The 27,341-nt window shown below is 37.5% G+C and overlaps 1 protein-coding gene across 1 annotated transcript in view; it reads left to right on the top strand.

Moving 5' to 3' along the window:
- The window catches only part of RNGTT (RNA guanylyltransferase and 5'-phosphatase), a 170,675-nt gene that overhangs the window by 46,762 nt on the left and 96,572 nt on the right, over positions 1-27,341 (top strand). The window contains exons 10-11 of the mRNA XM_064707516.1: positions 301-372; positions 16,031-16,195. Coding sequence (XP_064563586.1) covers positions 301-372; positions 16,031-16,195 — 237 coding nt within the window. The remainder of the gene's footprint in view (positions 1-300; positions 373-16,030; positions 16,196-27,341) is intronic.

Genomic DNA, 27,341 nt, shown 5'->3' with positions numbered 1-27,341 from the left:
TCTATAACTCATTATTCACTCAAGACTTTGAAAGCTGTGGGGAAACTAATGAATAAATATTGCAAATTTGAATGGGAAGCCCTAGCACAGCCTCCTGGTGTTTGTTTTGTTGAATGCTTAATGAGAGACTTTTAAGACCACAATATTATTTTTATAATCCTGAGATGTTGTAAAATTTTTTGTAATAAAGATGTGGCTGGTGTTTGCATCATGCTTGCAGGTATATGCATATATAAATGTGTCAACATTCTTCTTCTGTATTTATGAAAAAAATGCCAATGCTTTCTCTTTTCTTTTAAGGAAATGATCATCGACAAGGTTAATGGACAGGTTGTCCCGCGGTACTTGATATATGACATTATTAAGTTTAATGTAAGTACTTTCAGTTTTATTGCTTATTATAAGTTATTAATTCTTACTTCAATTTTAATATTTTTATATAAGTAAGGGCTTCAGATTAAATATAAACACCAAAATCATTTGAGTATTTTGCATCTTGATAACAAGTGATGTATCAGACTTTAGATTGAAAGCAGCCTTACAACACATGTTGATTTATTTCCACTTGCTCAAGAAAATATGGCCATTTGAAACAGTTTGCTAGACACTGTTGGAAAATTTCCCATTTCTACAGCATGTTTGAACTATTTAGGCAGTGAAATCAAGAGGGGACAGTGGAGTTAACCTGGAGTATTTGTTAGCAGAGCTTCACAGTACTTGTTAGGCTGCTCTGTCAACTCCTTCTCAAATTTCTGTTTGAAACCAGGCAACTGGTCCTCTGCTGAGTCCTCAATAGCAAGGTCTCCTGGTGACACAGGCTGTAGGGAAAATGTATAATGAGGAAATATATTGCAGAAGTTGTGGAAAAGCAGAATAGAGTGTAGGAATAAAATCATTGGGTTCACAAGAAAGAGCTGTTTAACAGTACTGGAAATAGGAAACTTGTTTTCTATAAAACCAGCTTTCGTACACAGTAATGGTTTGAATATCACCAAGGGGCTCTTGCTGGTGTCATTTACAGACTTTTTGTTATTCTTTTCTTCATAGTAGCCCACATGGTATTGTGTTTTGTGTTTGCACATAACATGGAATAGTGCTGATAACACAGGGACACTCTTTGTTATTGCTGAGCAGCACTCAAGCCCTTGCATGACTTCAAGCCCTTTTCTATTTCACCCTGCTGCACCAGTGAGTAAGCTTGGGGTGCACAGGGAGTAGGAAAAGGGACACAGCCAGGACAGCTGACTCCAGCTGACCCAAGGGACATTCCTTGTCATGTGATGTTGTACTGTGCATATAGAGCTGGGGGAAGAAGGATGTTTATAGTGGTGGCATTTGTCTTCCCCAGTCACCATTACATGTGATGGAGCCCTGCTGCCCTGAGGATGGCTGAGCACCTGCCTGCTTATGGGAAGTGATGAATGGCTTTCTTTCTTTGCTGTTTAGCAGCTTTTGCTATAGCTTTGAAACTCTCTTTATCTCAAACCCTGAGTTTCCTCACATGCTTTTGATTCTTTCCCCTCATGTTATTCCAGGGGAGTGACTGGCTGTGGAAGGTCTAGCACCTACTGTACTTAAACCACAACAATGTGTTAAATTTGGTCAAAATAGCCCGTGGAGAAAACACGGGTGTTAATGCTTTTGGAAAAAAAATTATTGTTTCAGTGCATCCAACAGGACAAAAGCAATATTAGTAAAACAGAGGACATTTCAGCCTTTCTAAACTACAGTTGACTCTTCCAGTCTTGAGTAAGGTACTACTCAGCTCAGTCACTCAGTGTAAGTGGGAATTGCAAGTGTAGGCATGGTACCAGTCACCAGAAACTACTTTGGTATTCTTGGAAGTGTAGTCATACTGTGACTTAGGACAGCTGCTTTTAAAAGGAGTAGTTTGTGGGGAAGATGTGTTAGATTAGGACTAGAAGCTTTTTGTTAACACATTTTAATTCTGTATCTGGATGTCCTTTCTCTAGCCTTTTCTGAAAAGTAGGTGTTAGTTTCCTGGATCCCTCCTACCATGAAGACTTTTCCCTAAGCAAGATTTCCATGTACTCTTCTGAAAAACACAGTCTTTTATAACTACTCATGGGTTCTCATTTTTTCTTTACATCTTCTTACCTGCTGTGGTTCCATGTTTATTAACCTTCATGTGTTGCCTTCTCTCTGCTCTCCTTTTAAGTCTAACCTGCCATTCACTGCTGTTACATTTCCTTTGAAGTAAACATGTAATGTTAGATTCGAGATGTGCATATAAAAGCACAAAATAACACTTTTCAAACCTCGTAATTATTTTGGTTAAGCTTTGTTTTGTCGTGGAAGGGGAGGAAACCCTCATTTGTAGTGAAGTGTCTGGACTTAACATGATGAATCCCACTTGGCAAACAGGAAAAATCATCAGTAGGTTTCCAGGGGATTGCCAGTGTTTAAGAAAAGTCTTCTTTTGGGCAGTGTTTGGTTTTGTTTGGTTTTTAAGAGCTGTGGGAATGAGAGGAGGAGCTGGTTACCATGTAATACTTTTTAAAGTCAAGGACAAATTAAGATAATGTTATCAGTATGAATACAAGCAGGGCTTTAGCTGCAAGAAGTAATTAACAGTGGCCTACTATAAAGATTAAAAAGCACAGCTGTTTTTAGGTTAATTTTAGAAGCTTAATTATAAAAATGGGCACCCAAGGATGTTTGGCTTGGCAAGAAATGATCAACAGAATTTTATCACCAAGAGACGTAAATGTAATATAACTTGTAAATGGCAAGAAAGGGTAAGTTCCTATTTAAGTTGTGTAAGTTAGGTTTTTGTTCATTTTTTTAGCAGATCTTCAAATAAAATAATTACACAAGGCCTTGGTCCTGTTCAAAACCAGAACATTCCTCCCCACCATCCAAACAAACATCCAAACCCCCAGACTCCAAAAATTCCCCAAATCAGAAATGGCTCTGGAATTTGGCAGTTTGTTTTGATCTGGAAAGCAGTTGAGTCTTGAAGGTGAATGATGGAGTTACTGTATCGCTGTTCATCATGAGTTACAAGATTTGCAGCATGTCCCCTGTCTCGCCCTCCACAGGACCCCGCTTTCTCTGCTCTGGATGCAGCTTTGCAGCTGGGGAAATGCACATTCAAACCCCATTGATAAACACCTTTGCTCAGGCAAGCCTCATCTTTTAGTCAGGTCTCGTGAACTAAGATATTTTTAGCTGAGCTTATTCTCAAGTGCTTGACCTATTTTGCTAGCTAAGCATTGCAGAGTTTTCTGGCTTTGTCAGAATATTCCTTCTGAAATGTTGCATTCCTAATGCAGAGAAAGTGAGTGGATAAGCACCTACCTGTTACAGATTTTAATCCATGTTGTTACTGGTGAGGCTTATTGTGACTTGCTTTTTGATTTTGCTGTAGTGTGTCAGGAATAAACTCTAGCAGCATTCTAGAAAGAAACAAAGGGAACTAAGAGAATAGACAGACATACACAGTGTGTATTTGGCAATGGATGTCTCTACAGGAAAGTCTTAGAGGAAGGGAACATAAAAATTTCGTTTCAGTGGTTGGGAGAAACCTGTACTTGAGCTCTTGAGCAAAACATGTCAGTTGGTTTTGTTGTCTCTTTCCATGATAAATTTTGTATTGAATTCTGATGCTTATCATGTATAGCTGCTGCAAAAGTCTGTCTTCAAGGATGCTGATAGAACACTATTTCCTTGAGTTACTGTTTCTGTGACATCTAGTTTCTAAAAGGTTATAACATCCCATTTTGTTGCAAGAGATGTTTGTGTCAAGAAAAACAAATGATTCTTCAGATTTAAAAAGATTTTTTTATTGTAATTTTCTTCAGTCTGAAGCATGGCGTTGATTGTTATTTATAGCACCTCAGAATGTGACATTGCTGTCTCACTGCTTTCATCTTACCTGCTAAAGTCAAATTCATAGAAAGAAAGCTGTATCCTAGTGAAATAAGCGTGCCTTTCGACCTTTGTGAGCTCCACACACAAGAAATCTGGATTTTTCATATTCCTCTGAACAGAAAAAGCTAATAAACTCCTTATAGTGTTTAGTCTTAATGAGTACAGAGCTAAATCCCTGCAGTGCAAGTTGCTTTTCAGCTTCTTGATTTGTGTCTGTGTGTGATTGAGTCCATCATTGTAGTAACTGCAGCTGTATAGCTACAATTTCAAATTTGGTAGATAATTTGGTGGATAATTCTAATAGAACAGAGGAAGCTAACAGTAGCATAATTAATAGCCCCAGAAGCAAATGCAAGCAAATCCAAATCCCTTTTCATCTGAAACAGTCCATGAAAAATGTGGCTTCATTCTCCTGTTATCTTGGAGACAGCTCTTCCTGAAAAGCCTTGTTTTGAGAGGCTTTTTCTTAGATAATATTCAGTAGTTACTTGTAAATGTATGGACACTAAACTTCAGCAACTATTTTTTTCCTTAGTTAAGTAACAAACAGTAATACTGGCATGATGTAGGATCTAATTAATGCATTCTTAGCAAAGACGCTGAAAATGAGTACAACTTTCCTTTTCCTTTCTAACCCTGGCCTTTAAATTTTTAAACTCTAGCCAAGTTTTTGTGAGACCAGATTGCAATGGTAAGAATAGACTGAATGCTTGAAAAAGAATAATTATTTGAATGCTGTCATGGTTTGACCAGGAAGAAGTGGGAATTCTGGGAAGCTGTGGTCAAACCAATGAAGGTTTTGGGTTTCATACTGACACCTGGTGTAGCCAGTGGGGTTTGGACACACCTCCGAGAATACACAGGGGTTAAAAGCAGGGCACTGCCCTGGCACTTTCTCTTTTGGACATCGTCGGGCGAAGAGGTCAGATCTCTCCCCCGTCCGGCCCGCTGCTGCTGGGCGGGGGAGGGGCAGCCACGTGGTAGGCCCGGGGCCTGGACAGAGATGGGCTTGAGGGGGCTTCGGGGGGGGGCTTCGAGGATGGAAGGGTGGAAGGTCCCAGAGAGTCAGCCCTCGGGCAGCCAGCCCCCCTTCCCCCCCCCCAGGAGAGCAGCCAGCCAGGAGGAGAAGGAGGGAGACTGCCCGGCCGCAGCGGCAGCGTGTGGGCAGCGTGCGTGGGAGTCGCTCCGGGACCGACAGCAGAGAGACTGAAAACTTTTAACCCTTTCTTGCATGACTGGGGCCTTACAAAAATGCTAATCCTCCTCGAAGCTGAATAAGAAGGGAGATGAGAGATGAGATGACTTGGCCCGGAGATTGTGGAGATGATTGGATGGGGAGAGATGATTTGGAGTGGCCTTTTGGCTGGACTTTTTCTTGTAGCCATGGACTCAGTTGTTCCTGTGACACAGACTGCATTTAGGGGGAGGCAGTGCCTCAAAACCAGGAGGGTTCATTTGTGAGGACCCCCGGCCCCAGGGGGTTGGAAAAATATGGGGGGGACAGTTGTCCCAAAAGCAGAGACTGTGCCTTTTTGGAGTGAGACAAGGCATCCTTGAAAGACCACCCTAAAAGCAGCTCTGATCCATGTCTCGGTGGTGAGAGCACTGAGCATGGAAGGAACATGTCACAAGCGGCAAAAGGACTTTTTTTTCCCCCCCGGGCGGTGCCGAAGTGACAAGGAAGCATCCGGGATTTCAGTGTGTTTCCAGGAGAAGCCTATGGAACAAGAAGGACTCCTTTCCTCTTCATGAACTGCAGTTTGAGTATACTAACGTGTGGGGCCAAGGCTGGGCAGTTGTTTTGAGAGAATGTATTGGATTGGGAAAGTCAGGTGGTGGGGAGGAGGAAAATGGTTTTTTTTGTAAGGTTTTCAATTCTTTTTCTTCTTTTTCCTTATAGTCTCTCCCTATTTCCCTGTAGTTTAAGTAATAAAGTGGTCTTTATGTTTAAGTTAGAGCCTGTTTTGCTTATTCCTGGTCACATCTCACAGCAGACACCAGGGTGAGGCATTTTCATGGGGGCACTGGCTCTGTGCCAGGCTCAAACCATGACAAATGCGTAGAAAGGAGATAGAATTTTGCTTAAATTTGCTAATACTTTGTGCATTGAATTAAGTCAAGATCAAGATTTCTTTGGGTGTCATTATGTGTAGCAATGCTGTTGCTATTGATGAAATTTGTCATGGTAAACAGATATCCTGGTCGTAAATCCTACTCACAGCCAATGTGCTCATTGAATTAATGCATGAAAAATGTTTGTTTTAAATCCCTGTAAAACATTACCATGTCTGACTTTTCTGTTACAAACCTCATTTTAAAGCAATGTAAGGCTGACAGTCCATGCTGTCTCTCACTTATTATTAACCTTATCTTAAACTTACACTGTGAAAGTTTTGAGGGCACAATTCAGAGATGCTGCAAGTGTTTAATTGCATCTCTTCTGTGACAAGTGCACCTGCCTGCCAATCACCTGCCCTTAATTTTGATTCTGAATTCTTTTCAAATGGTATAACCTGAAAATACTTTACCATTTACATTTTAAAACATTTAAACATTTAAAATGCTTTTGTTTCTAATAGTACTAATAGAACTCTGAGCAGTAAGTGCACTATGGGTATTCTTGCTCTTGCACCCTTTAGATAATTTCTTGTGAAGACTTATCTAACAAACACCCAAATGCCTGTACTGGTGCTCGTGCTGTGTGTTATGTTCTCAATATGTATCACCTCATTCCTTCATGGCTCAGGGCTGTCAGGTAAATGAAATACAGACCATCCACTCAGTTCTGTCTTGCTTTGCTTTCTGCTGTTCAGTCTGGGAGAGGTGCATTAAGTTTGCTTTTTCTTCCTCCTCCAGTTTTTGTGGTGCTGTTTATTGAGAGCAAGGGCAGCCTGGTCAGATAATGCATTTGAGTATCCTGAAATTACAAAAGGGCAGCATTTTTACAGGATAGGAAGAGCAACAAATGGTGTCTTGTAGAGTAGAGAATCAACACAGTAGGGGAGTGATGCTGCAGAAGCTTTTGGGTCTGTGAAGTAGGATTGATGTATCACAGCTAGTTGTTATTTTAAAGTCTTTCTTGCCTCTTTCCCCTTCCCTGTTGATCACCTTTTATCTATAATTAAAAACCTGACTTGTACATCTGAACACCACAATTTGAAAATCTTATTTCTTTGGTAAACTTTCAGACAGCTACCTTGTGCTTGCTTCACTGTTACTCCTTGTATTTCAGTAAACTGCACAGCAACTGAAAAGTAACATTTCTGTTCATTCCTGCATCCCTTTAAAAAAATGTCCTTTGCTATGATGCATGCATAATTTAGATTGTTGTTGAAGAGTGATAATTAGTACATGCTGACCAGGATGTATTTCCTGTTTTCATGCTCTTATTTTTTTATCTAACAAGCTACTTGTTGTTGGGGAGCATTCTCTAGTGTTGTAATTAGCTTGAAGCTTGACTGTTTTACTTGTTGGTTAGATTGTGTGAAAAAAACTCCACAATAACCGTTTATTTATTTCTTTCCCTTACATCTATTACTTTTATCTTCCTTTTCCCAACCCAGGGGGCACTATGGATCACAGTGAAGGTGATTTGTTTTCCGTATTTTCCAAAATAAGTCTTAATAAAGTATTATGTAAGTGAAAGAGAGTTAATTAAATTCTATCACACCTGTTTTATTCTCAGAATATAAGTGTTCTTATACCTCAACATGAAGCACATCTCTCCAGAAACTTTTTGAATGGCACATTATCACTAATTCTCAGGGGAAAGAGGCAGTGTTGCTCCTGGGAGAGGGATATAAGACAAGTAGTTCTCCAAGAGTAGCTTTAGAAGTTACCATGATACTAAATCCTTTATATTTTTCAGTTGCTTGTGTCTTTGTTGTCTGTACTCTTACTTGCTTACTCTGATGTGATACTTTTTCAGCAAACCGTGAAACTTGCTATAAAAAAATACAAAGTCACACCTGAAAGTTTGAATTGGGTTGTAAATGAAAATAACTGAGATATCTTAAACCTGAAATACAATTTGGAGAATGAAGTCCAAAACCAATTTTTTTGTTCTTAGGAGGTTCCCTTAAAGAGCTTTTCTCCGTATCTTTGTTAAACAATTTTCTGCTTCTCATGATTCAAACCTTTAAAACCCCTCACTTTTTACCTTCTTTTTTTCTTCTTACACTACAGAAACTTATGATTAAATAGAAAAACTGTGTCCTTCTCCAGCTCACAGTTTATGATAGTCATTCCCATAGGTACTGCCAAGTGGACTTAAATCCAGCTTCTGTCTCAAGCAAATATTCAGATCTCTCAAAAATGTGGCAGTAATCACAGCTGAAGTGGATGGTGTGAAATACTTTACAGTGGGGCAGGTTTTCCAGTTGCATTTTCATGTCCAGTTTTCTCAGTACTGGCAATGACGTCTCAAACTGGGCTTTTCTTTTCTGACATATTTCAAAACAAAAAAATCTGTTGGCAAAATACGGTATTGGGGAAATGTCACATGGAAGCAGTGAGTGTTCCAATGTTGTAATGTCTTATTTCCCTAACTTAGTTTTAATTACTCCTTTTTTACAATTAATCTAGCAACAGTATTTCATTTTTTCCCCTGTCTCTTCCCATCTTTTTTCTCCCTGTTCCTTCCCATCTTTTTCCTGTTTCTAGGGGAAAAGAACTAAAGAAAAAGAAATAGTCAAAGTTAATCAGAAGGATGTAGCAAATATAATAACTGTATATTTTAGGATTGTTTTTAGGAGGTTGAAAGCAGGACCTCACTAATATTTTCTTTTTCATGCCTATTTGGGAGAAATTTGGGATTATTCAGTCTGGAAAGAGAAGGCTTAGGGAAGACATTATTCCAGCCTTCCAGTACCTGAAAGGAGCCTAGAACAGATCTGGGGAGGGACTTTCCACAGGGGCCTGTAGTGAAAGAACAGTGGGGAATGGATTTAAACTGGAGGTGGGCAGGTTTAGATGAGATAGTAGGAAGAAATTCACTGTGAGCTTTGTGAGGCACTGGAGCAGGTTGCCCAGAGAAGTTGTGGATACCCACAAGTGTTCAAGGCCAGGCTGGATGAGGCTGTGAGCCATCTGATCTAGTGAAAAGTGTTCCAGCCCATGGCAGGGGATTGAACTGCATGATCTCTCTAATGTCCCTTCAAACCCACTCCATTCTATGATTCGAACATGTTTGAATAGCCTGATTGACTGCTATGGTCTAGGAGAGGATGTGAATACTGTAATTTCATGATTTTAAAAATATTTCTCTTATTTAAAATAAATATGAAGAAGAATATAATTTTCTCTTGAAATGAGTATTGCATTTTCAGTGTTTCTTACTCATAAGTTAACCATGTCCACAATGAACTAGATATCTAAAGACAGATTGTGTACTGAAATGATAGATATTTGCAAGTCTTCAGGTGTTACAAGCTTAATTTTTAGTTCTATCATGGTTTAGGCAACGTAGGTGGTTCCTTTTCTAAGTTGTTGTGAATAAGTGCTGATTGTACTACTATTTCCCCCCTCATTTCTAGTTTTTACAAGACTTCATACTAACTGTACTAGACAGTCTTATTTTAAATACCATGAAGTGATTTATATTCTAAAAACACTAGTGCCACAATCTTTTCAAGTATGAAATGGCTTGAATAATATTTTCAAGATGAAGGAATTTTCCCACGGTTCTTTAATTCACTGCAGTGATAATTCTTTCTCATAAAGACAGCTGTGTAAAAATCCAGCAATAGCTATTCCTATGAAGAGTCATTGTGAATGGCTGATAGAAAGGAAGAAAGTGTGAAGAGAGTAGAAGTAGAAAGAGAAAATATTGACTGCAACACAAACTAGGTGGTCCAATTAAGGTAAGAATACCTCCATACTGCATGTAACACAAGCACTAGGAAAAATAATTAGAAAAAACTGAAGCAGTAAAATCTTGTGTTTAACTTTGAAGATAGCCTAAATTCAGTGTAAAATAAATTATTAAAACTTATATTCCCATATGCAGTCTTTTTGTGTGTAAATATCCCATGGTGATAATGACATACCCATTCTATAATTAGGGTTTTTTAGAACTATGACTTTTTCTTCTGTAATTGAAGTGGGAAGTTCATCTACTCAAATTACCTGAGGGGAGGCAACCAGTCTAGACAGAACAGGATTCCTTTTCGTTTTAATAATTTACGTCCGAGTAAAATTCCCTTATTGAGTTCTGCTTTTTAGGGCTCAGAAGGATTTCTAAATGAAGTCACTGTACATGCAATCAATGAATTTGACTGAGTTGTCTGTTCTCTGAAAATAGCAACTACTAAGCTTTCAGTGCCTAACTGGAGCTTTGTTTTCAAAAAGGAGGGCTTAGGTGTTCATCTGGGCTACATGCTTATTTCCATAATTCTGCCTCTTTATTGCCAGTATTGGTGATGAGAATCATAATTCAGTCACTTCAACAGATTGTTAATACTCTGCTTTGTATATGTTACCTTTATACTGGTGGTGCAAATTTATCATCCAGTTTCAATTACAGAGTTTTGTGGTTTTTATTGTGAATTTGTTTAGTTTTGAGCAATCCAGGAAGAGTAAGGGACAGAGCAATGGTTGTAGTACAATCTACTTTTTCTGTTTTGGTCATATCTGTTTAGTCACAGTTTTGACAGTCCTGCTGTTTTGTTCAAGTTGTGTTTACTAACAAAAAAACCCCATGGAGATATATTTGTACATTCTGTTAGACCTTGGTGTTGTCCTTTGGCTACTAACTTCTTTCCTTTGTACATTTTAAAATTTATTTTCAGTGATTATTTTTTAAGGAAATACCAGTAATTTAATATATGTCTATATGTTGCTCTAAATAAAGCAATATTTTTAATAGGTCTGATTCTTCAAACTATTTTTGTTCTATGGTAAATCAGAGCAATATTCCATTGTAAGAAACAGCAATATATAAATTGTAATCATGTTCCTGCAGCACAGTAGTCGTATTATTACAATTGAAACAGTATTTCACATGCTATACGTTGTTGATGCTAAGATAAACTTTAGAAATCTTTTGAAACTGCTGAATTCCTTGCCCTTGTCATACATGTTTTGAATATTTGAGTGAAAAAATTTAGAAGACCCCCAAAATTTTAAAGTTAGACAACTGCCAAAAATTTAAAATTAATTTTTAGATTTTATTGATTGTCATGCCTTTTGCCTTTTAGAAATGAAAAACTTAAGGGTCATATTTCTATACAATTTTTCTTTTCTCTGATACTTTACTTTTAATCCTGCTTGAAAAAGAAAACTTCATAGGAAATGAAAAAAGCCTTTTAGGCATTGAATGTAGTAATAATCTTATTTGGAAACTCAAACAGTACCTTTGGATTGTTTGTATATAAAGCTGTGTGTACAGAAAAAGCAGCATCTCTAAAACCATGATCAGGAGAAATATGTGCCAGATCATTAATATAAAACTAAAAAGATTAGACTGCATGGTGTTCAGAAGTTGGGAGAACTAATAATGGGCTTTCATTGGGAATACAGATGTCAGCTGTGGGTGCCTTGAATTGTCAGTAATAACGTTAAACACAGGGTAGAATATCAGGCTGAGCTTATTCTTTATTCTCCTCTCAAAATCATTAAAGCTGAGACAGTTGTGACATATGTTGTGCTCTGGCTCAGTAAGTGAAGATGTGCATGGATGTATATCTCTGTGTGTGTGCTGAATTATTCATGTCTCAGGTCCTGCTGTGGAGAAGCAAATGGAGCATGCTTTGCTGGTGGGTACACTTCAGCCATATCTCATGGAGGAAAAGAAGAAATATTCTCAGTTTATCCTGGCCCATGGTGGTTATCAGCTGTGTGCAGAGGCCCAGGCATTATTCTTTTTGCTATAGCTGCGTTGTGGAAAAAGGCACGTAAATACCAAAATCAAAGACAAAGTAATTTATGGAATTTGCTGCCTGTGTAGCATGGTGTGTTCGCTGCATCCATCTAGGTAAAGGACTTTCCATGTAAGGATTATGGAATTTGCTGAGCTGTGGCCACGAGGTAACCTTAGAGACACAGGAGAAGGGAAACTCAGATGTGGAAGGTGATGGTGGTAGATCCTCAGGGATACCTTTTTCCTTGTGGAGGGAGAGGCTGGATGTGCAGCAGAAATCACATTGGCCTCTTATCCCCATCTCAGCCACTCCTGCCGTCTTGCTGATGCAGTGACCTGGGGTTTGAGTTCCTCACCTGATGTAGCATGAGGTTGTGACTTCAACATGAGGTCTCTGTGAACTGGATGGAGGGCAGGAGCACAGCCTGACACTTGTCCAAATTCTGTCTTCTGGCACCCATTTGGAGCATTGTTAGAGGGACCGGTCTTGTTGGGTGGGTGGGGTTTTTTGGTGGTAACATTTTTTAATTTTCTTTTTTTTTCCTTTGCTTTTTTCTAATCTCCATTCAGCAAATAAATTGCCTTCCCCCATCTGCTCAAGGCAATGGATATTAAATAAGCTGCAGACCCTGTTTTTCAGTGTTTTTAAATTCATTTATATTTGTGATTCATATGTGACTTGTTATGTATGATTTCTGTTGAGAAGTTAATTTGAAATAACTGGAGTTTAAATTTAGAAATGTTGAGTCCTGGGTGGATTTCAAAGTTCAGTAGAAATTTCATGTTAGGTTTTGAAGTTGTGTGGAGGATGTTTTAGCATCAAAACCATATTTTGCAAGCCCACTCCATGCTGTGACCTTAGTGCAATGCACAGAGTTTCAACAGGTGAAGAAAGCTCAGCTACTTGAGGAAGAGGTGTTGATTCAACAGATGACTCTTCTGTTAAGGCTTGTCTAAATGATATTTTGCTTTAGGATACATTTTATTTACAGTGAGAGGGAAGTGTAACTTTCTGGCATAGGTAGGAGATACATGCTACTTGTTAATTTTGTTTTACCCTTTGCTAACACACTTTCTTTAGGTTAAAAACGTCTAGAGCAGGAATTATCAATTTATGTACTTCAGTAACTAGGCTGTCAAGCAGTAGTGACCCTCATCCTTCTCAGACAACTAAAAACCTACATATTGGAATAAGATCTTAATTATCTGAATGCTTAAGTTTGTGAAACATCTGTATTGCCTAAAACATGCTATTATTTAATGCCTGGATTTAGATTATAGATGCATCAATGTCTTGGTTTTTGACAATTATTAAATGTGTGCTTTATACACTAAATAATCTCTTCCTGGTTTTGTCAAGGTCTCTGAATTATTTATTACAGCCTACGTTGTCCTCCTACTTATTTGCTAAAGCTAAGAATTTTATCACTTCAGGATTTTGGCTGTGTCTGGGATAAATGTGTAGTAGATTCACAACACCTTTTTGTAATTGTGGGAAATGTCTAATAACAAAGAAAGAGCCACTCTCCTACAATATTGCTTTTATTCGGTATGTCCTTGAGTTAAATTCAATTATGTGCTATTTTCTTATTGCTAATGTCCTGTGCTTTTGTAAGAATGAAATACTCTTTGACTTCTTAGTTTACTAGTCTGATGAAGAAGTAGCTTGGCAGCATTGTCAGTGTTTTCCTTTCTCATATGATCTTATGTCAACCTAGCTTTGACCTTTATTTGATGGAACATAGTGGTAATATACCCTTCTATTTAACAAGCTTTAAAATAGAAATATATGATTGGCAGAACTGCAGGAAATAATTAGTTCCAAGTAGATGAGAAAAGTGAAAGGAATATTTTAAGGAAGTGATTCAGCTGGTTTATGGTGCATATGAAGTTGCCTTAGCTTTTAATTTAATTGTTTATGGATGGAAATATAAATCACTGTACAAAACCATTTTTTGAAAGAGTCATTGTAAAAAAGCTTTCTAAATAACCTAACTGCTTATTGGCTTATTGGAAGCTCAAATGTATGAAATATTAATTAGTTAATTTGCTTTTTCAGACCTACTAATAACATGTGGTTGAGTGGAGAAGATACTGTAGGGAAGAGAGCATGTGCATTAGATCTTGCTGAAATCTACCTAGAGAATTATGGGGATTCTTTGAAGTGATAAAAAATATATATACACATTTCCCAGGAAAGAATTCTTCAGTCAGTTCTTCAATCAGTTGTTACAGGGGTTGAGATGTGTTTTCTGTGTTTTAATTACATGTACAAACCAGGGCAAGCTCAGTCACTGTATAGATGAATACTCAAGTATGCTATACATAGGGGGAGAAAAAAAGGAAGGAAATAAGAAGGAAGGAAAGATTGATTGATTGATTGATTGATTTTCCAGCATTTTGTCTGTGGCACTTAAAAATCTGTAGATCATGCATCTGTATTCTGTGAGAAGTGAATAAAGAGTGAACCACTCTCCTGCCCCTTTGATTTTTCCATACTCTTAATTTTCCATTCATTTGAATGGCTCCTTACTGGTAAGACTTTCATGTTTGAAAGGAGGACAGCACTGAAGGCAACATTTACAGCCAGCTGAGCTTTCTTCTTCGCGAGCGTGGATCAGTGAACAGAGATTAGGAGACACTTCACCCCTGGTGTCTGCCACAGGCTTTGTACAAGATGTGCTTCCCCACAGACTGATGGTGGCTGGGCTGCCTGCTCTTGTGTAGACTGAAGCAGTCCTGAAAGAAAGTGGTTGTGAGTTAGATGTGGTATGGGAGCAATAGATAATTCTTAAAGCTGTTGCCATAAACAACTGAGGATTTATGATAGAGGTCTAGTAGGTTCTAATGCTAGCAAAGAAAAATAAGACAAGCTTAATGCTGCTTTGGGAACATGAAATGTCAAAGGTTTTGGTGAAAGCCAATATGATTTTTGAAAGAACTGATTAAATTCATGTCATTTAAATAGGCACTCTGTTTTTCTCCTAATTGAGATACCTGTTCAGATACTTCTTGTTCTCTTACCTTTGTGTGCCTCATCAGAATATCATTTTGCCTTTTTTTTTGGCCTTCTTTCCAGTTGACCAGTTCAGATCCTCTGTGAAGCATATTGGAGCAGTGCTTTTTTCCTTTGAGTTGCCTTTAGTGCAGGAGATACCTGGTTCTTCTGCTCAGCTGTACTGCTGCCACTGATGATTTGAATCCCATGTCTCCCCAGTTTCCTTTGCTCATTGCTTTCAATTTTTGAAGAATTCTGGTTTGCAAGCCAAGGCTCTGTGAGCTTATTCCCTATAGGCCATGAAAGGAATGGGTTTTGAAAATTATTTTCTTTGTGAATGGGATGGCAAAATGAGGGATGATCACATGTAAATAACTTTCGGTCCTTAATCACACTTGTAACAGTGCAAATCTATGAATTTTGTGTCTCATTGCTGTGAAAGTGACACCTGATTGAAATGAGCTTTAGAATTCATTAGTTGACAGTTGCTTGTTTTGTTCTAGTGATATCCATAGCGTGTTTTCCTCACCATCTAATGCTCAAAATATAATGAACTCCATTGCAAGCCGTTACTAATCTGACAAATGCGCATTTTGAATGCTCATACTGATCTGGTGCAATGCACCAAATGTAGAAAGAGCAATGTAAAGCTGCTGGTTTATTTCAGATCTTGAAAGGTCAGGATATGCTGCCGAGGCTTAGTGAAGGGTTTTACTGCCTTTTTGTGACTGAGCCCTTGAATATCTTGCAGGTTTTTGTAGCCATTGTTTATTGGCACATTTTCCAACTGCACCTATTATTCTCTTTTCTATGGCAGAAAAATGAACATTAATTAATGTCTCTTTCAAGGCATAAATATCCTGCACTTAGAGCAAGGCGCTCACTTAAATGTGTAAATCTCATTGCTTTGTCATTAAAAGTATTGTGAGCAAAATTATCTAAATGACTTCAGAGGAAAGCTATGTGGAGAAGTATAGCTGCCATATAAAAGCTATAATTAGGGAGTATTTCAATTATTTTGCTTAACTTTAAAGGTATTTGAGTGTTTAATTCATGTATGCATGAATGCATATTACAGATTTCTAGCTTTCTTTGAACTTTGATTTGGTTAAACCTCTTATAACCCGGGAAAAAATGTTTGAAAATCACACATTTGGGGAAAAATTTAGTAACTTGATAATTCTATGTATCTGTAGTTTTCTGTATATTTTGTTAGGAAAACTTAAATTGTTCAAATAATTTGTTGTTTGATTTTAATGCTGATTTTTGTAATTTGGCAGGGTCAGCCTGTTGGAGACTGTGATTTTAATGTTCGACTTGCATGTATAGAGAAGGAGATTATATTTCCACGACATGAAAAGATGAAAAGTGGTCTCATTGACAAAGCACAGGAACCCTTCAGTGTTCGAAACAAACCATTTTTTGACATCTACACTTCCAGAAAGGTAAGCTTGATTTCAGTTGTTTTATGTTGTGGTACTTGAGGCTGTATAACAGTGGTAGGTATAGGTTTTCCCTCAGCATTTTTGTTGTGTCTTCCAGTGAGTTCCTTTGCTAACCAAATCTTCAGCAATTGTTGTGGGGTGACTGGCAGCTTGGGATAATTCTGAAAAGTGGGTTTTTTTGGTTTTATTACTTATCTCACGCTTTTAGAAAACAGTTTTTGAAGATATCAATAAATCTAAGGTACCAGGTGAAAGTTTAGGGACATTGTAATCTGCATTTGAGATGATTGTGTTTCAAATGCAGTTCAGTCAACAATTTTTTTACCCTAATGTGTTTCCACCACCTTAAAAGCATCTTTGAGGTATGAATATCCATATGCTTTTAATTTATTGGGATATTTGGGGTTGGTGTATGGCTTCTTTGGTTTTTTTTTCCTTGGATTTTTTTTTTTTTTTGGTTGAGGTAGGTGTTTTAAGTCTCAATCATGACTCTGAAGCCTTCTACATTTTGGAGTTTAGGTTATACATTTTTCTTTTTGTACAGTGAACATTATAGGGTATTTTTGTCCTCATTTAAATCAGTCTTACCTAGTGAAATATGTTCTTTTTACTACTCTTAAAGCAGAAAGCTTCTTAGGCTTGAAATCTGATCATTGTTTTCAATAAGCAAGAAGTTTTATGTCAATATTTGAGAATTGTTTGTATGCCCTATGATAACTGTAAGGAGTTTTAGGTAGCAGTACCAGTATTGATGTGGAATTTTATCTATGACAATATTGGTAAACACTTAAGAGAAATAATTATTAGTTCAAAATAGATTTCAAATCTATATCTGCTCAAAAGAATAGTATTCATAAAAATATATTCTCAAAAGATCAATATATAAACTAAGAATTATTGTTGCTCTTACTTACCTCAAAATACTCTTTCCATTTCATTACTTTTGTGAACTTGATGAGTATGATTCCTGTAACACTTCCTTAGGGTAATGAAAAAAGCCTTGCATTTTCATATTCATCATAACTTTGTGAATTTTTCATTATGTATGGTCAGAATAGACTATAAACAGTAGTCCAGTCTATTGAAGCATTGCCGTTTCCTGAAAAAAGACTATTTAAAAATAGTATTGTTTTACCCAAAGGATCTTTATCCTATTTTTATTTAGTCATCTCTGCAACTATAGCAACAAACGTAGTGATGAATGCCTCATCAGTGTAGCTGAAAAAGCAAGCAGACTTCCTCTTGCATCAGTGATGAATGTCTTGAGAAGGCTTGCCAACTCTATGTGCAGGACAGCAAGGTCTGCAGAAAGATGAGGAATTCCTTCTGTCCTCCAAGTCTGTTCATATCCATCAATCCCTCTCCAGAGACAGGTGCTGCTGAATGGATCCTAAAGAGCGACAAGTGGGACCTGCTTTGGTAGATCCTCTCCTTATGTTCAATTAGACATTTTTCTTTTCTTTTCCAAGAAGAGTTGGATTCTTTCATCTTTAGGAAGGATCTAACAGGATCCTTCCTTTCTTGACTATAGTGAGCAGCTTTGTGGTTCTTAGTTGCTGGCTGGGGTAAAACCATTACAAGATCCTTAAAGATTTACACCCTTGAGTGGTCTCAGAAAAGCTGTGATATTTTTAAGTCTGGATTTCTTCCCTACTTTGTTTGCAGTGTATTTCACTGAGAGAAGATGTGGCTTCTTAAGTCACCCCCAGGGCTTGTTGTTGTCAAAGATCAAGGAGGGTAGCAGTCCTTGGTCACAGATAAGATGGATCTTGGATTATACCACCATATTCAAGCGTGAAAAGGTGGAAAACCCGTACCTTGTCAGAATGGGTCTCATCAAAACTTTTGGAGTATGATTTGAAGTTGCTTGGTGTAGTTTTTTTTTTCCAGTGTAGCTGGGGTTTACTTGGGATCAAGAAAAGAATCAAGTGTACTTCATTGCATCTTATTTTTGTTTTGAGAAGCTTTAATTTTTGAAACACGTTCTCAGGATGCAGTTTGAACTTCTCAAGAGAATGCTCTAGATCTCTTTTTTACAGCCTCCCTCCTCATTCTTTTCTATGATCTGAGTTAAGACATTCCATTCCATTCTTTTTAATAAAAATAATGTATCAGTAAATGTGTGTTAGATTGTGTGGACTGTGGGAAGATTACTCAAAAGGCCAGGAGCCTCGCTGCTATATTTAATAGCAGAAAAAGTGACAAAAACTTTTAATTATACCAGAAAAAATGAGTGTTTTCCATGTAGACTTAGTTATTTTCAGTGAAAAAGTGGGAAGTAATTATTTGAAACAGCAGAAAACTTCGTGCTGTGTTATATAATACATCCACTAATGAAAATGTTCTTCGAGTTATGGATTTGGAACTTAATGCCAGAGTTAGGTACTGACTGATTTTAATTTTTTTTTGAAATCTGGAAATCAATTTCCTGTGAATTGAAATGCACTTTTAAAGTGCAATTATAAAGTATGACTGTGTTTGTAGTTGTGTCTTGAGATTTAGTTTTGGATTTTGGAAATAAAAGCTGTGTTTTTATAATATTGCCTTCAGGGTTATTTTAAGATGTTTGAATGGAATGGACTGTTATTTTTTGTAAGACTGAGTTTTAGTGGTAAGACCAAAGAAACGAACAATCACTGGAGAGCAGGTTGTATATTCTCAGTGTCTCTAAAAATATTGCCTTGTTGAACTCTGATATTGATGAAGAAAGCAGTATCACTAAAGTTTTTTTCCTCTATAATCAATTAAACACAGATTAGTATTTTAGTGTTAGCTGGGAACTTCCTTTTAATGTAACTTCCAGGTTCTTTTAGACATTTTGAGCAAAGTTGAATTTTTGGTGTTTATCATTACGTTTGCATGATTGGTCACTTTTGTTGCATAGCTTGCTTTTTTTTGCATTTATTGGTTTGCATCAGAATTTAAGGAGACGATATGGTCAAATTCTCCCACCCATTGTGTAAGGAATGCAGCAGCCAGTGGAAGAAGCTGAGTTTTAGGTTGATGCTTTAAATGCTTCATACTCGTAGGCTTTGAACCATGGCCTTATATTTACAGGAATATTATGCAAGACTTTATTTTTATTATATTGAGCAGGAAGTACAGGTGCATAGAAATAATTATGTTCTTGGAAGTGGTCCATTCTTGGCTTTCCTTGCTTAAACCAATTCACAGTTCTCTTGCAAGGCTGTTTTGTGTGGACAGTCTCAGTCTGGATGTTCTCACTAAAGCCCATTGTCTAGTGAAAATTCTGTCTAGCAGGAGTAGGAAAAAAGTTCCTTTCTGTGCAGTCTGTGGTCCCATGGAGAATTGTGCCCATCACTCTCAATGGAACAAAAGGCTAAAGGTTAAATAATGATACAGGTCAAGTGAACAACCTTTTGCAAATGTTAGCACACTGTATGTCAATGACTTGTCAGTTTTAGACTATTATCTGGTTTTAAAATGACAGCTTGTCCTAGAGGGATTAGAGAGAAGGTAATTTCTGCTGGAAGATTAAATGGTCTGGGATCCTTTTAAAAGTTTTCAGTCAAATCTGTGAACTGACAGGTGATTTACTTTGTTCTCCTTGTATATTTGACATTTGGAATTTATTTTTACTTTTTAAAACTGCTTTTGTTGTAGTTAGGAGAGGTGGAAGGTTTAGAGTTTATACCAATGAAGGTATAGCTCCTGTTGAGATGGTTTGCTTTGAAAAATTAAGTGGCTGTGGACTTCTGATGATGCAGGAGAACATGTAAGTGCACACTTTCCTGCTGTTCATGTATTTTGCAGGCAGCTGAGCAGCTGTAAGGTAGTGTTTGCATGCCCTGAAAGAGTGAACCCTGATAAAGGGCAGAATATGCAGACATTGCTCATCTGTGTGTGCCAAGAGAGCTGTTAACCAAAACTGACTGAAAATGACAAGGCCCTGTCTTACATCTCCAAGTTGCCTACAGACAACACGAGGAGGAGCTTTGCAGTCATGGGACTGAGGAATTGAATGGCAACAATGGTGGTTGCAGAAGTGTCAAATACTCTGTCTATTGAAGATCTTGAAACCCCCATCCCAGTGGAGAGAGAATGTTACCATCTGGAGGTTTTCTATTGCCAAGAAGACCTGTTTCCTCTGTTTTTATTTTTGTGTTGATTTTCTATGCCTTCAGGAGTAGTTTAATCAGCTCACCTTTCAATCCTGCATTTCCTGACCTAGATTGGCAGCCATTCTTCATGGCTGGCCTACATCATGTTCCTCACTCCATCTGTTCTATTCCAAGGTTTTGGCCTATTTATCATCTAATCACATTTTAATTGTCTTCTAACCCATGTCTCCTGTACCATTTTGTTTCTGTTTGTTTTTATTTTTCATGTCTTACATTTTTTCCTCACTTATTCCTGTTCCATCTCCCCAAGAATGGAAAGCTTATTGGTATAAAGGCAGTATTGCCTTATTTCACCCTGAGATACTTTTGTGCTGGTGTAACCATCACTTAAATCTTCTTTTTGGCATGCTTTTCTTCTGTAAACATAAATAATCATTGACCTGAGGAACTTAGTAAACAAATAAGGAATAAGAAGCTGCAAAGATATTACCTTACTCTTATACTAGAATTTGAAATCTTGGCAGCTGTCTTATATCCCAGCATGTAGTACTTCAGCCTGATTGTTCAAAGTTATTTTACCACATGAATTGTAGAGGTAAGTACAGCCAATCAGCCCAACTGGTAGCTTTGTAAATTGTAAGATGAAATAGGTGACCAAACTGCAGATTTGAGCTGAATGTAGGTTACTGCCATTTGAAATTCAGTGCTTGCACTGCAGCTATTACAGCGACTTGATAAGGTCTTCATGGTGAGAGGGATGGACAAGAATCTTGTTAGATGATCAGAAGGCTGGATTTATTGATATATGATATATAATACATTATAACTATACTAAAAAGGAGAGAAGTTGCAGAGGCTGCTAAGTTAAGAATAGAATAGCTAAGAATGTATAACAAAGTTCTGTATTTAGGGAATCTGTCCCCGAGCTTGGTCTTGTGATTGGCCCCTAATTGTAAACACAGAACATGATCCAATCACAGGAGCACCTGCTACATTTCACAGCAGCCGATAACAATTGTTTACATTCTTCTTCTGGGGCTTTTGCTTCCCAGAAGATGCACAAATCTCAAAGAAAAGATTTCTATGAAAAAATGTCTGCGACAGCAGCTATTTCATGCAGCCAGCTGCAGCACTGCAATGATGTGAATACTATTCGGTAAATATAATTTCTGTCAGTGGGAGGTTGGGGGTAGCAGAGGCTTTGCAGGCCAGTAGTGGTGGGGAGCCCAGCTGCTTCTGACTGTTCCTTGACTTTCTGTGGGACAGGGAAGCATCAGCTACTAGCTTAGATTTGGGTTCCCTCAAGCTAGGGCAAACACTGACTCAGCTGTGGTAACTTCTCAGCCTCCTTGCTTTGCTGGAATCACTTAAGGAGACCCATTCATGAAGAAGAATCTGTGTTTGTTTCCTGGAGTAAACAGAATAGGATTGGGCTACTTGCTTTTGGTTATTATTATTTATGATGTTGAAGGTCAAATATAATATTTCAGTACAATAGTATTTTGGTTAGGAAAGAAGTTTTTTCTTTAAGAAATTATTCACACATTAGTTACGTGTCACATTTTTCAGAAAGTGATCTACTGAAGTTAAAACAAGCAGCCTTGGATATTTCCATGAAGGATTATTCTCATAACTTGTGGCCCATGTTAGATGGGCTAGTGGTACAAATAAATTAATGTAGAATGATTCAGATGTGGAATATGTAATTAAATTTTGACTTGTCAGACTATCATATGAGAAAGAAAGCATTGAAACTCGTGGAAAAATAAAGCTGTATGGCTGAAGTATTCTACTTGGTGCACACTGTAAGTTTAAACATCAGGACACTACATATTCAGCTTAGCTTTTAACAATTTAACATTAGATTTGAACATTCTAACATTTTTGTAAATTATTTCTTCTGTATTTTGTACAGTGGAAATACAATATACCTTTCTAAGTAGGAAAAGTGTCTTTAACAATGATTTCTTATTTCAGTTTTATGGTGTATTACCAAACCAGGGAAATGCAAATATGTTTGGACCTATTTACCAGTTGGTTTGCCAGTATGGACAATTGAATTGTATATTTGATATCTTCTGAATTAGTTAGAAGACTCAGCTGTGGTGACTAAGTGGGTCACTCCACTCATTAATTGAGGGGCAACTGTTTAATATTGTCCATTGTGCCACTTCACAGCCTGTCACTTTCCAAACTGCCTTCTGGCAATGCAGCTCCACAGGGAAGCCATCAGCCTTCTCCTATTGGAATGATGTTCAAGAGACATGCACTTAATTTGGATAAAATGAATAAAAGCACAAAGAAAATGGTAAAGATGGGGGTGAAATTTAAAGCAACTTATTATGATGCAAGATTATAGGACATTGCTGCTAGCTGTTTCTTTTCTTGTAATATGCTCAATTTTGAGAAAAAAACCCCAAACCAGACCTTGAACAAAATTAATCTTTAAAATAAAGAAATTACAAAATTTTAACATTTTGCTATTATGACTTTACAGTTTTGGTTTCAGCTTTGTAGCAAATAAAGCCCTGAAGTGCCATTGCATAGCAGAGGGATCTGATTTTTTAAACATCCAGAATATAAAGTTAAACCTTAATTTTTGTGTTAAAATCTATGCTTCAGGCCCAGTATAAAATATTAGCCCAGTTTGCACCAGGGCTTGGAACAGTAGATGTATGAAAACATTATGTTCTTGTATATCAGTTTTGTGTCTGACTGAATTATTGTATAAACTATATATTTAGTTTTGTTTTTGTTGACAAGTCTTATTAGAAATGCTTAATAAAATAAAATCCTCAATTATCTGACTTCATTAAAACAGACCTATCCTTGATTTTGGCAGCCAGAGACCAGATTACGTTGGAACAGTTTATGCAGATTTGCACAGGGGCTGGGTAACAGATAAACCGTATCAAGTATGTAACAAGTGGAAGATCATTCAACCCCATTGTACTCAACCCAGTGCCATTCTTTCCTTTGAAATCAGAAGAACTATTAAATGTAGTATTTGGTCAAACATAGAGAATTAGGGAGCTTGCAAGCATCAGTGTCATGAGAGCCTTGCTCAATTGAAGACATTACAAACTTTAGTGAGCATCTTTTGACCATTCAGGAATGTCATAGATTGCAGCTAATGTGTAAATAGATCAAAGCATTTGCTACTGGAGCCTATTGAATCTCCTCTGGCTCCAGCAACACTGTCATCTCAGGTGGGTGTGTTCTGCCAGGTAGGAGAGTGTGGGGAGAGTGATGTGGGCGACATCCCTATGCCTAAAAGAAAGAAAATGAAGGCACCATGCAGTTTGAAACAGAACTGTGAAGAGCACAGTACGTGAAATGGCCAAGCCATGAAATATATTGCTGTTTCTTTGTCAGGAAAAATAAATATGAAATATTGCTGTTTGGCAGGGTCATTCCCACAAAGCTTCAAGGAGTTCACATTTCTCTAATATCAAAGATATCACAAAAATCAAAGTTTCTTGGAGGAGCTTATTTCTGTTATTTGAAAAAAGCATTTGAAAACATCGTAGTTAATTGATGTCAGTTTCTCAATTGTGTTTTTGAGAAGAGATTGACAGTGAGAAATGCCTCATGCTTATTTTGAATTCAGGAATGCAGATGTGCTGTCAAATTAAGCATTAACACACATAGTGCTTATGTTATTCTTGGGTATTGTTTTGAATATATTAGGTGCATAACCTTTGGAGTTGTTCACTCAGAACCAGCACATGGGTGACAGCTCAGTGGGGCTCTTACTGTAGCATGCTCTAGGTTTTTCTAAGATGTCTCCAAATAATTAAGAAATATGGCATACAGCTAGTGTTATTAGCATATTTGAAGAGTGCTGTTAGTGAATTAGCTGCAAAGCCAAGAGGATATTAAAAAAAAAAAATAAGAACCATCAAACTTGATTTCCTGCCACCCTCACAATGTATTTTTCTCTTGTCCACAACAGCATTTTTTTCCTATGTGACTGGGTAGTGAAATCAAGCTAATGTGGTACTTAGACTTTCATATCCAAGGTTGCATCTCAACACGCTTTTTCCTAAGAGGTGCCTCATGGCACAAAGCAAGCTACAGGGTCGAATCTCTTTGGCTTTGTTGCTTGGAGGTGTTGCTCATTCCCTCTCACATGAGTATAAACTGGAATTTCTATTGCTTTTCTCTCCTGGAAAAAATATATGGACTCCAGTGAAGACTTTTCTGCAGAATTGCTGTTCTAAAAAGTAATGAAGAGTGGTGTCATTAGAATGCTAATTACCAGTCACTAGTAGTTTGGGCCCTTGTCAGTCACTGACTATGAAATTATATGGGCAAATGGTTGAGGAAGACACTCTGCAGTGGTTGTGGTTCTTGAAATTATGTTATTTTTGGTCTGTGGTCTGCTGACTAGCACTAAGTCTTCAGCATATTTGACTTTTACATGTTTGACTTTGACACAAAGGAGTCTGGGAGCACTGCACGTCACACTTTTCAGCAGGAAACAGACTGCTTGGAGCCAAAGTGCAGACTGCAGGTACCAGTGGCAGCCTACATCTGCAGCCTTTCAGCTTCATCCACTTGGAATGCAGGAGGGCCATCAAATGAGAACATGTTTATAATACATCTGAGAGGACTGTTGTACCAATGAGATATGTAAATGTTTCTTTCAATGCTCCTGCTGAGTTTCTAACTAGTTGTAGACAGAAGGGAGTACATAGTTGCCAGAGCAAACCCAGAATTAGGTCACCTTCCTTCCTCTCTGTGCATGCACCTGTCTGTTGCCACTTCATGTTATTTCAACTTTGCTGCTCCCGCTGTTACTAGTGCAGAGCTTGTGGAGGTTCACTGGAAGTGCCCAGGTGATTCCTGTCCTGCTATCATGGGCTGTACATGGAGAGGTGACCCCTGGTAAATCTGACCTCCCCAAAGTGCTGGGAAATACAAGAAAGTGACCCTCCCACTAAAGGATTTCTTCTTGCCATTATCTGTAATTAAAACAAATGGAAGGCTGTCAGTGAATAGTTTTTTGTGGAATATGAATTTCAGATTGAGCATCCTCTAACAGTGTTTTGCTAGATGAGCTGTTAGGACCATGTGTATTTGAATACCATGAGTGATGCTCAAAAGGGTAAAGCAGTGTATTCTGTACAGCAATGCTTGCTAAACATCCATGGAGGAGTGTAGACAGGAAGCTACACGTGTTCCTCTAGCAAAAAAATGTTTGTTGCTAGAAACTGGTCAGTCTGTGAAGTATTCAGTATTATTAAACACACCTTTGACTGACCTTTCAAAAGAGAGAAACATGCCTTGCACACTCACTTTTCTTGGGCTGCAAGTTTCCTATCCTTAGCAGGTCTGTAGTGCTGGATTCTGGTCTAGTGTGTTTAAAATTATTAGGGTATTCCTTATGGAATTTTTAAAACATACTTCAGTGACCAGTTGTTGCCAATGTGTTTTTGTTGTGGCTGTTGGCTATTCCTACACCTAACAGATGGCACTCGTGTACATTGACAAGCTGTGGGATAGCTGAGCATTACTAATAAAACCTATCACATGTTAAACTTGACCTGACATTAATCAAGTTTTGAATGCTACAAATGATTCATGGATAATAATTAGTCTCTTGATCATATTAGTGAACATCAGTCTCACAATGCTGCCATTATCTGCTTTCATTCTTATAGGGAACAAATCTATTGCCATAATTAGGTGTTTTTCATATCTTTTGAGCCAAAATGTTCTGTATGATTAACTTAGTAAAGAGGTTATTTTTAGTCTTTCAGTATGATTGATTTCAGAGCTTCTAGTAAATTAACAAATTGAAAGGTTTTCCATAAAATAATATTTTATAAAAAATATATATTTAAAAATTTTATCAACTGAAAAATTCCCATGTGTCTTTACACAGTCATTTGGTATATTTTTCATCACCATATGATTCAGCTGTTGCCAGAGATTACACAGTTCAAAACAGTGGTGATTTTGTTAAACAGGTGAACCTTGGGATTTGACTTTTACTCTTTTTGTTTAGTTACTGGGTTACTGGTTGACATCAAGTGCTTTCAATATGTACGCGTTCATACAGACATAATAATGTTGGCAGCTTTTCTCTGGTTTTGTCTCAAATTAGCATCTTGAGTTGGATGGCTGTGTGAAAGCTAGGATTTGAGCTTTGAGCATGAATTTTTTAAAGGATTTTCGTACAGTTTTACAGCCCTGATTTTACAGCCCAAAAGCATGAAATTTCTTTTTAAGTAATGAGCAAGTGAGAAGTTTATACTTTTTGTTCCTTATGCAGTTAGGGCAAGTAGATAATTTCGCTGGTTTACTAAAAATGTAGCAGTTATCTTCAGTATGTGTTGGTGCCTAATTAGCATAGGAAACTTCTTTAAGCAATTACTTCTTAGAGAGCTCAGTTTTTAATTTATTTTCTACAGTTTTTGATCCTACTTTGCCTTTATGCATGTTTTAGATCATTGACATAGGCCAGGAAATATTTTGTTACTTCATAATTTTTTCTTAGCATATTAGCTTTAGAATATTTAATATAAGCTGTAATTTTCTGACAGTACTCTGAGTTATTATGATGCTTTTTCTTTCTTGCCTTTTATTGCTGTTAAGATAAATATAGCTGAATACAATGACTAATGAAGGAGGATGCATTATACTATTGGACATTACCCTGATGCAGATACACTTCAGCTGATACTGTTCTTACACTATTTATTTGATGTAAGGTAGCATATCATATTTTGATTAGGAAATAAGACTGATGCAGGGGAAACCAGGTCATGTTACATTATTGAAAGTCTGCTTTTCAGCATTTTTATAGGTCATTTAGAGGAAAACTTGAAATCATGTTTATGAGAGATCATTTGTGGTTTTGAGAGGGAAATGAATGTTAACAATGAAGCAGAAATCTTTACTTTATGACCATGTGTTAAGTCACAGTCCTGAGACCACGGGCTGTGGTTTCAGGATCTTCAGAGTTACTTGGAAGGAGCCACTTTGAGGCAAGCAGCCAGTCAAATTGGCTGGTCAAATACTTTGGCAAGTGCTCAAGGATGCAGAGATCTCCTTGA

The sequence above is a fragment of the Zonotrichia leucophrys genome, chromosome 3, assembly GCF_028769735.1.
Source record: "Zonotrichia leucophrys gambelii isolate GWCS_2022_RI chromosome 3, RI_Zleu_2.0, whole genome shotgun sequence".
In the NCBI taxonomy this organism is placed as follows: Eukaryota; Metazoa; Chordata; class Aves; order Passeriformes; family Passerellidae; genus Zonotrichia; species Zonotrichia leucophrys.
This window is presented reverse-complemented; position numbering and strand designations above follow the sequence as displayed.